The sequence below is a fragment of the Nematostella vectensis genome, chromosome 11 (genome assembly GCF_932526225.1).
Source record: "Nematostella vectensis chromosome 11, jaNemVect1.1, whole genome shotgun sequence".
Lineage (NCBI taxonomy): Eukaryota > Metazoa > Cnidaria > Anthozoa > Actiniaria > Edwardsiidae > Nematostella > Nematostella vectensis.
The window spans coordinates 6,246,548-6,257,288 of record NC_064044.1 but is presented as its reverse complement, the minus strand read 5'-3'; the positions used below and the strand labels follow the sequence as shown (position 1 = coordinate 6,257,288).

Here is a 10,741-nt window from a genome sequence, read left to right as displayed (position 1 = left end):
GTCTTTAGAGTCAGTTTCCAGAATAACCTTCGCTTTGTAGTTCGTCATGTGGCGATATTCATTACCAGAGGGTCTAATACGACGTAACCACTGATCCAAGACAACAAAATTACAAGTTACAAGCCATTTATTATCGCCTTGTTCATTACAAGCTCTGTTCGTGCTTGGCGTGGGTATAGCGTTTGTTGATGTGATGTTTCTGACAAACGAATTAAAAAGAAACCACTTAAAAGCACCTTGAAGCAAGCATGCAAAGGAGCACATACAAGAGCTTGTTATTTATGGAATTTTCAGTGATGATATTATAGTAAATAACATAGAAACACACTTCGCTTTGTGATTTCCTTTGTTAGAACTCACTTAGGCGTTGCGCTCAGTAGGTGTGAAAAATCGAGAAAGATCAAAAGCAAATTTCAATAGCTGCACTAATAGCTAGAAAATGGCACCATTTTGGAAGAGCTTTCTAGGGTTATTCTGCTTTATTTGCCTCGCTCAAGGTAAGCTAAAGAAAGTTATATATGTAAGAAACTCGATAAGCTTGAGATGGTACAAGAGTTTGACAAACTTTCCAATCTACATCAAGATCGCGTGATTCATTCAAAAGAAATTGCACTATAACAAAGGGCTGGCATGGAAAGATTGTTAATTTAAGATCTGGCTATCAACCTAGTTGAGCAAGAGAAACTAGACATTAATGTATCAAGATATTGATCGATGTATTTATTCTGAATTGAATAATCAATGGAAAATCCAACAAACAATGCATTTCCACTTCTGTTTATTCTTATTGTATTGATCATCAAGCTATGTATTCCTTCATTCCTTACAAGCTATTTAACTTGTTTTTTATTCTGAAAACCATTTCTGCACTTATGCTGATCGTCTCAAATATTTGAATTCTGACTATTTATAAAGATGCATCACTCACTTTGGTCAGCTGAGCATAAAATATGCGCAAAGCTCACGCACAACTACCTCGGGGGCCAGGACTCTAGAAGAGTCAAGGGACGTCCCTTAACGCGTGACCGAGCTTGACGAATACTGAATTTTTTCAAAATGGCGGCCTTAAGGTTGTTTGTTGCTTTTGGAAGAACAAATAGATTTTCGTCAAAATCCTATAAGCTTATAGGGGGGGGGGGGGGGGGGTGAATAGGGGTACGTAAATCCGCCGATCCGCTACATTTTCGGGGCAAATCCGTGGATCCGCAGATATTCTTAGATCCGCATGGTTTGACAGATAAACAATAGCATCGTTCGAAATTCATTTAAAATCCGAAATTCGACCTTCAAAGCAGTCAAAATCCGAAATCCGCGCCCAAATTGTCGACAGATCCGTGAGCCGCCGTATTTCCAAAATCCGCTGAAATAATCGTCAAAATCCGTAATCCGTGAGCATTTCGGGGCCGAATCCGCCGATCCGCGAACCTATTCATCCCCCCCCCTTATAGATTCTAAAGCTGACTTAAAATAATTAGGTATATTTTTCGGTGGCGAACTTTTAAGTTGATTAAAATTATTATATATATTATCGGTATACAACTAAAACAAACAAAAACAGGACCACAGAGATCGGCTTCAGCGTCTTCTAAGTGCAGGAAAGAAGGGAGAAAATGGTATACACCATGAACCCGCCTCACAAAACAAGAATCTAACAGCTTTCCAGACCTGTATATGCTTTATTTGTTTATTGAATTGATACCCATGAGGAACTGAGGATTAGGAATCATCATAGCCGTAAGCCTCTAATTATTGGGGGGGGGGGACGATATAGAAACATTAAGAAAGCAATGGGGGGCGCAGCCACGCCCCTATTGGTCATTGTCTTATGATTTTTTTTTTAAATATTGGGGGGGGAAGGTGCCCCCAGTGCCCTACCCCCTGCTACGGCCCTGATCATGGATTCTAAACTCATTTGAAATAGGTGCATATACAGAGCTTTCTACTAGTCTCCAAAGAGACTAGTTGTCTCTTTGGCACCAGACTAGTCCATATCGCCTTTCTCCTTATCGTGATTAAATATTATCTTTCCTTCCGTATGAACATCTCAAATATTGATCTCTGATAAACCAAGTGTCTTAAACCTCAGTGGTTCATAGGAAAAACTAATAAAATCCTGGTTTTAAACTTAAAAGTTTTTACGCTTTTGCTCAATTACCCATGAAACATTGCGGGCCACAACACACAGGTTACTGAATTAACCCTTTTTTTAACTGAATAGAGTTGAATACAACAACTAAATGTTTAATTTATATAGATAATCAGTTAATGAATGAGTAGACACTGGAATCATTTAGTCAGAATTTGGTTACCTAGGGTCGACTTGGATTCAATTGATTTGGTAATTTAGCCAATAAAATGTAAGTTAATTTAAAGAGGCTATATCAATATTTGCGCATCTAGTTTGCGAATGGTTACCCTTTGGTCACGCTAAGGGTATACACTGGGTCTTAAAATGTACCACGACGATAACTGAAGAATTTTAAAGATCCATGTGCGATTCAGCAGTCTAGCTCGAGCCATTGAGTAAACCATGGCCCATTTTAACAACCTATTTCCATTTAACACCATCAGGTCAGATCTTCATAAAATTCTCCGCAACGAGCTATACCTTCAGCGAGGGGGCAAACGCCGTACTGCCCATAGAACGGTCTGGTAACACAACCGTCACCTCAACTGTCAGGTAACGCAACACTAGCGTGGAAATATGTCGTTCAGATAGCGCAACACTAGCGTGAAAATATGACATATATCAGGTAACACAACACTGGCTTGTAAAATATGACGTAATGTCAGGTAACGCAACACTAGCGTGAAAATATGACGTATGTCAGGTAACGCAACATTAGCTTGACAATATGACGTATGTCAGGTAACGCAACGCTACAGTGAAAATATGAAGTATGTCAAATAACGCAACATTAGAATGAAAATATGACGCATTTTAGGTAACGCCACATTAGCCTGAAAACACGATGTCTATCAGATAACGAAATAAAAGTCTGATGCTGTGACGTAAGTCAGGAATGCAACGAAACACATCCGTGAGAAACCCAGGGCTTGGAGGTTAGCGCAGAGAAGCGCGAACAAGACGGCGGTGATTTGTTGCGCCTCTTTTTGTCATAAATCGAAGCACGGTGCTTCTTGGAACGACTTACAACGACAAACAAATGTAGCAAACATGTTTCATAATAATGCTGTCACTGTGTATTTCTAGGGTTGAAATTATACCGGAAACAGCAAAGAACGGTACTCACTATCTGACTCCTGGTGCCCTGGACGTACAGCTAACTCCCGGTGTGACTTCACTTCCTTTCAATCTCACACTTGTCGACACCGATGACATTGTGAAAGCGAATACGGAATTCAGAGTGATGCTGTCGTCTTCTGATCCTAATGTAAACGTAACGCAAGGTGACGCGATTGTCAGGATACAGGACAATGATAAGGGTAAGAGTGTGGACCTCCTTAGAAATTGCCTTAAACAGGGGCGTACCTAGGGGGGTGGCCTAGGGGGCCCAGGCCCCCCTTTAAGCAGCAAAAAATACAGTAAATGTATGAGCCATTATCTAAAATACAGGAGAAAATGCCTTGAAAGTCCCTTTTGGGCCCCCTCCTGTTAAAAAGCGCAACCAGGAAAACTGTGAACACCTAAAATATGTGTGGAATGTTTATTGTCTTCTGACGAATCAGACGCGAGAATTCAGACACTGAGACATGTTGAGACATGTTTCTAATTGACTGTTTAAATATCTCGCGAGTGATTTGTCAGAACAAACATTCCATACATATTTCCGGTGTTCACGGTTTTTTTGGTCGCGCTGTAAATGTACTGAATTTCGCATAACACATTTTTTTAAAACTGAAATGCAAAAGTGATGTTGAAGGATATCGATTATTCAATCCTTTATTATCGTTTACATTAAACAAAAATGTCACTGTCTAATTGTATGATATTTGTTTTTCGAGCTCCCAAGCCAATAGTACAGCATACGTTTATTTATTCTATGGCTTATATAGGAATATTCATACAGGGAGCTGAGGGTTGGCTATGAAAACTTAAGATGAAATTGGTTTTAAACGCTTTGCTGCGCCTTAGGATCTATATATGTGTAGAAGGTCGGATCCACGATCTCCTATAAGAGGGGGCCCAGGCAAGAGTTCAAGGAAGGTCGGATCCACGATCTCCTATAAGAGGGGGCCCAGGCAAGAGTTTCAAGGGAGGTCGGATCCACGATCTCCTATAAGAGGGGGCCCAAGCAAGAGTTTCAAGGGAGGTCGGATCCACGATCTCCTATAAGAGGGGGCCCAAGCAAGAGTTTCAAGGGAGGTCGGATCCACGATCTCCTATAAGAGGGGGCCCAGGCAAGAGTTTCAAGGGAGGGGAGGGCGGAATTGTTGCTCTTCTGTGGGTTTCTTTATATTATTTCTTGTTATTTTTAAACGCAAAACCGCGCTATTAAAGGAGCGTGCCTTAGGGCAGCGACACCAGTTGTCGCTCAGCCGTCGAGCTGTAAAGACGTATCGGATTTTCTTATCGAAATCGAATATTTGGTTCCATATAAACTAGCAAAGGTAGAAAGAAACATTAAGTTGAGAAAGACGAGGAAATAATTTGGGTTTTAAAGGATGCATTCAGAGTTTTATTAGGAAATTTTGTGTCTTTCGCTCTGCCTAACGGTTAGTCCGCCATGTTGGTTCTGATGTCAAACTTCTCGAGGCGTGAGAAGGGAGCGTCCCTATCTATTTATAGCGCGGTTTCGCGTTTAAGCCAAATATCTAAAAAGGGGGGAGGGGAAGGGTCCGTTTGGCCCATCCCTAGATCCACCCCTGGTGTACATCGAAATTAACAGGCTGCTTTTCTCTTCTCCAGTCTTGGCGGGTTTTACTAAGTTAACCGAGAGTGTGGACGAAGAAAGCGGGTTTATCTCCCTTTGTGTTGCTGTAAAAGTAAAATCAGACATCCCCCTGTCAGTCTAGTAAGTACAAAATCATTTTCAGCAACGTGTCGGCTGAGCCTTTTGAAGTACAAATTATGTATTAGGAATAAGAAAAAATATCTTCCATTAATTAAATAAAGCAGGACCGTAGCACTGGGATGGGGCATGCCTCGCCCAAACAATTTGACAGATATGATTTCAATATGCCAAGCAGGGATTTTTAACTGCTATTTCCGTAGCTTATGGCCTATGTTACGGTACTGTAAAGACTTCTGGACTCGTTTTCAATATCCCTCTCAAAACACATTTACAACCATTCGATAAAAATTTTGGGTTTCCATTTATTGACATTAATTTCCCATTTCCAAGTGTAACAACAGAGAATGAGGGAACATCGTCTTCCGATCTCCAGAAACTTGACAAGCATCAAGTAATGCTATTGGCTGATCGTAATGTCACGTGCTTCAACGTGACCATCTTAGATGATGACGTACCTGAGGGTGACGAGCACTTCAGTGTCAGTCTTTCTTCAAATGACTCACGCGTCACGGTGGATTCTGGTTATTCCAGTATTAGAGTTACCATCCGGGATATCAAAGATAAAGGTAAGGAAACATCAGCAAATCTTCTTCTATAGAAGTCAGTATGATTTTCATTGAAAGATTTACTTCAGGACTAGCCTCGTCCCTAGGCTTCTCGGCGGGCCTGTCACGCTATGCGTGGCTATGACGTCATGGGCCCTTTCTGCTCTCGTCAGCATGAAGCGTCCGCCATATTGGAAAATATGAGTCTGCGTGCAAAGAATCATGGAGCTGACAGCAAGGGAGGAGCCTGGGGACGAGGCTTGTAGAAGATATAAATAACAGCTTTTTTTTTCAAGCTTTAATGGGAACATTGTTGCACCTTACAAAATTGATTGATTTCATTTTGTTTATGATAGTAACAATCCAGTTCACCGAGCCGCTGATCTTCGTCGTGTCAGAAGGGAATAGCATCCCGTTGAAGCTCAATTGTACCTATCATGATATTCCGTTTAATGTCAGGTACGTTTGCTCCAATCAAACTTTTCTGAGCTCGAGACGTTACTTTGGTTTTCATTAAACTTTCCACCAATCACGAAGTTACCTGTAATGTCAGTCATCTTTGCACCAATTAAATTAAAGACGATTACCTGAGGCTATCAATTTCACGATAACACCTCGCAAACAACTAGACTGGTCACCCTAGTACCAGGCGTTCTTAACGGGACTCCTGTGCTCTAAGATAAACTGCGAGGCAACGAAGGGGCTTGGAAGAGCTCACGTCTCCTGTGATGTCACAACCTCAGAGAAATTTCATACATATACAGGTGCAGATCCAGGAAAAATTCAGACCTGATTGCGATAAGAGCGCTAAACACCCTTAAGAAAAAGACACGAAGCTCAATACTTAACGCACCCAAACTCTTAATGTTTAAAAGCCTGGATCTGCGCCTGACTGTTTTATATTTTATTTCATTATTATATTCCAAATTTTAGCTGACTAGCTAAAGTATCTCTTTAACTCTTTTCTAGTCTTGAGATCAGCCCGAATGTGTTTGATACCACGGCAGACATCAGTGACATTGTCTTGACAGCGATCGAGTTCCCTGCAGGCGTGACTAATGTGACCTATAACTTAGCAACCGTGGCAGATGGGAAAGCGGAGAGTGACGAGGTCATGACTTTGAAGATAAAAAGCTCTGTTTCATGGCTTGTGATAGGTGAAAATGACAGTATCAAGGCCAAGATTACTGACGAAGTGGACAGAGGTAAGGCATGTGTAAGTTTAGAAATATCAAACGTGGTTACGTCACGGGATATACACCTATTTCAGTTAAGGTTGCACCCGCGAATCAATGTATCGTAACCCGCAGTGGTTCATCGGCAATGTAAAAAAATGGCTGTATCCTGGTCTCTGAACGCCATGTGAACGTTTAGGGCTGCATAAACAAGAATGCTAAGGCTTTCTTAACCTGTGTTTGTTTTAATTTACGCTTATTCTATTATTTATTTGATACCCATGAAGCACTGCGGGTTACGACACAAAGATTTTCAGAGTGCAACCTTTTTGAAATAGGTGTATCGAAACCCGACGTTTGAATAAGTTTCGCGCTTTTGCCTTGCTTAATGCCGTGCCAGCAGGTGCGCAAGGAATAAATCGAGCCTATGTTTTTGAAGGCAACGCACCTATTAAAGTGCCCATAGCATCAAACTCTTATTTTTCGGGTTTATACAAATATCAGTATATAATAATATACAATATCAGTAGTTTAGGACTTGAAAAACAAACCATACCAAGTTTTATTGCCATACGACGGGTTTTCAAGGGGTTTTGCCGGCTTTTAAATGTTAATAATGTCGCACTTCCTTTTCCTTTTCGCTCACAACGAAGGGTTATTCGAATAAATTTTAATTGCTTACAAGCGTTTATTTATTAAAAGAACGCAAAGCGTTAGTTTCACTTCTTCAAAAAAAAGCGTAGCGACAACAGTTTTTCCATGAATTATTTTAGCGGCAAAAAAAAAAAAACGATGCAAAAAGGAAAAGCGTTTTAAACTTAACATCCCAGACCTCTTAAAAGTGAAATAAGTCATTCAATTACTTGCACATTTTGATGCTAGCTTAGCTTGATGTCGGTACAATATTTGAAGTACCTACCCGCTGCAAGCACCCGCTGTTCTCACTGCGCGCGTGGTCAAATTTCGGGATTTTTTCTGATATCATATGAAAACTCTTTACCTTTTTTTCATCTCAGGATAAGTAAATATTAAAAACAAGTTACTGGAATTTGATGCTAGGGGCACTTTTAAAACAAAGCTTTTAATCACATGTGTCACAAATTTTACTACCAAACTCTATAAATGGCAGATAAGGTTTATTTTATTGTCTTTGATATTATCTGGTTTTATAGAACTCGAAGTATGTTACTCACACGGCTCCGCTTACACAAACTCGATATTTTTTGGGGATCCCTTCTAGACTTTGAATCTAACCAACAAGTGGACTTTAGCTTTCGGATTTTACAAGTGTAATATTCTGAATACTCGCAAATATACAAAGACAATAAAGCGGACGCAGTCGTAAATGTTAGCGCAACTCCCTAGAATTATCTTTGGATTTTACGAGCTCCTCGGTCTGATGCCTTGTTTGGAATCTACAAACAACTAGCTTTGTGTTATTTTTCGAACTTATACTGGCGTTCATCTTTCGAATTATGAGCGTTTGATTGTTTGAACTTATAATCGTTCGATCTTACGAACGATTTCGTTCGGATCGATCTTACGAACTTGAACGATCGAACCACGAACTCGAGATCGTGGTCTAGATCGGCAGTGGCTGATCTTTTTTTTGCCAAGGGAGGGGGTATTGATGATGATCTTTGATCTCTGAAAACACTACACTTGGCAGTCCAAGGAAGGGGCTTAAACCACCTAAAGCGTCTCCCTAGATCCGATTTATTTTTTCCAACTTTAGATGTTTTAGAAAAATAGAATAGCCTGATACTCGGGCTAACTTTTGACATAAAAATATATTCACTTCCGGTACATGTATTATATGTGTACAATCTGTTTCAGTGGTGTATGCGAACGTGTTAAATTCAAATACACAGTATTTCTTCTCAGTAAGTGAATGTTAGCCGGCACGTTTCCAGAGGGGGGCCTGGACCCCACACTGCTCACGTGACGAGATAAGTTTCCAATCCGGTTGACTCCTTTGTTGGTAGTAAAGAAGAAGTGTGTGTATTCGGATAGAAAAAGTTTTTTTAAATGGATTTAGTGACCTGTTACCAAAGATAGATGCCGATTTGAACTTTAATTGATTCGTGAATTACTACTCTGGGTCCTCCCCTGTTTGTCATTCAAAAAACATGTCATTCTAATCTAGTATATGTTGGACCTAAGGGGCGTAAGGGGGTGCGAAAACTGCAAAACCGCCTAAAAAAGTCAATAACCGTAAACCGCGCAGTCTAGAGAAACCGCAATACCGCGGAATAAATTACAAAAAAACGAAAAACTGCGCCAGGCAAAACAGCATCATCGAAAACCCTTACGACCCCCTCACTTAGCCATTTTGAAAGGCAGAAAGAAACAAAATTGTGTCACGTGGCATACCTGTTATTTTATGAAATTATAATTTATATTTTAATATATTAAAATATCTTATGTTATTTTATTCCTGTTTATGGAAATAAATGTGGTTAATAACACTTTACCCTGTCCTCCAATAGACAAGCAAGAAAAAGCAGACAAAGAGGAAGAAAAGGGTTGGTATTGACTGATCTATCTACTAGAATTGTTGGGGAACAGTGAATATAAGAAGATAAGTAAATAGAAGATTTCATTGGGCTCACAGTTTTGCCATGTTTTGGTGACTATTATGTTGAAGTAAAATCTTCATCTATCGTCGGGGGGGGGGGGGGGGGAGGGGAGGAGGGTTAACTCAACCCTGCTTTTTTCTAGCTGTGACACAGTACTGAACATAACCTCCTCCACAGACATCTCTCTTTTAAAGAACGAAAGGAAGAAAGAGAAACGTGAAATCACTGTGTCGGACTTCCTGTGTAGAGAGGAAGCCCTCCACGTGTTCCAGAAAACCCGAAACACAGGAAACCAAAACATATCAGTCAATCTTGTTTTATAAACTTTCGTTTTTCTAGCTCGCCCGGTCATTTCCTTATTAGGCATTACATACCATATTTAGGAGTCCGCTTCAATCAGGTTTTCGCTTTTCTTTCGCTCTAGAGCTTTGTAAGTCCAGAATTTCCACGTAAACTTGCAGAAACTCGTGTTTACTACCATTTTGCTGGCAGCCATCTTGGATATGGAGCCTAGCCCCTAACGTTTTAGAATATCACAAGTCTCCCGCGCTCTCGCCCCAGGCTCTTTTAGATCATTTAGAAAAACGACAGCCATTGATTGATATGCCCTCTCGATTTCTTTTCGCGCATATAGTTGCTTGCGGAGGAGGCTTTACTAAAAACATGTTGTTTCAGATCTCGAGAAGAAAAGGGAAATTATTCTAATCCTCATCTCAACCGCCGTGGGAGTCATCATCCTCGTTCTTCTGATCTTAATCATCGCATGTTGCTGTATAAGGTTCAAGTAAGTAGAAATATGACAGGCGCAGACACAAGGGAGCGCTTTTTCCATGATACCTATGACTGCGCACCCCCCCCCCCCCCTTGGCGGCCCAAAAAGTAATATCTTATTAAGGAGTTTTCAAATATACTTTTTCCATGATACCTATGACTGCGCAGCCCCCTCCCCCCCCCCCCTTGGCGGCCAAAAAGGTAATATCTTAGGAGTTTTCAAATATACTTTTTCCATGATACCTATGACTGCGCAGCCCCCCTCCCCCCCCCCCCCCCCCTTGGCGGCCAAAAAGGTAATATCTTAGGAGTTTTCAAATATACTTTTTCCATGATACCTATGACTGCGCAGCCCCCCCCCCCCTTGGCGGCCAAAAAGGTAATATCTTAGGAGTTTTCAAATATACTTTTTCCATGATACCTATGACTGCGCAGCCCCCTCCCCCCCCCCTTGGCGGCCAAAAAGGTAATATCTTAGGAGTTTTCAAATATACTTTTTCCATGATACCTATGACTGCGCACCCCCACCCCCCCCCCCCCCCTTGGCGGCCAAAAAGGTAATATCTTAGGAGTTTTCAAATATACTTTTTCCATGATACCTATGACTGCGCACCCCCACCCCCCCCCCCCCCCCCTTGGCGGCCAAAAAGGTAATATCTTAGGAGTTTTCAAATATACTTTTTCTATGATACCTA

The 10,741-nt window shown here is 41.0% G+C and overlaps 1 protein-coding gene across 1 annotated transcript in view; it reads left to right on the top strand.

The window, feature by feature from the left end:
- Positions 1–352: 352 nt before the first annotated feature.
- LOC5508142 (adhesion G-protein coupled receptor V1) overlaps positions 353–10,741 on the top strand; it is a 13,350-nt gene continuing 2,961 nt past the window's right edge. The window contains exons 1-9 of the mRNA XM_032376900.2: positions 353–497; positions 2,572–2,680; positions 3,215–3,447; positions 4,871–4,976; positions 5,307–5,542; positions 5,878–5,980; positions 6,491–6,726; positions 9,186–9,221; positions 9,951–10,059. Coding sequence (XP_032232791.2) covers positions 440–497; positions 2,572–2,680; positions 3,215–3,447; positions 4,871–4,976; positions 5,307–5,542; positions 5,878–5,980; positions 6,491–6,726; positions 9,186–9,221; positions 9,951–10,059 — 1,226 coding nt within the window. The 5' untranslated portion in view covers positions 353–439. The remainder of the gene's footprint in view (positions 498–2,571; positions 2,681–3,214; positions 3,448–4,870; positions 4,977–5,306; positions 5,543–5,877; positions 5,981–6,490; positions 6,727–9,185; positions 9,222–9,950; positions 10,060–10,741) is intronic.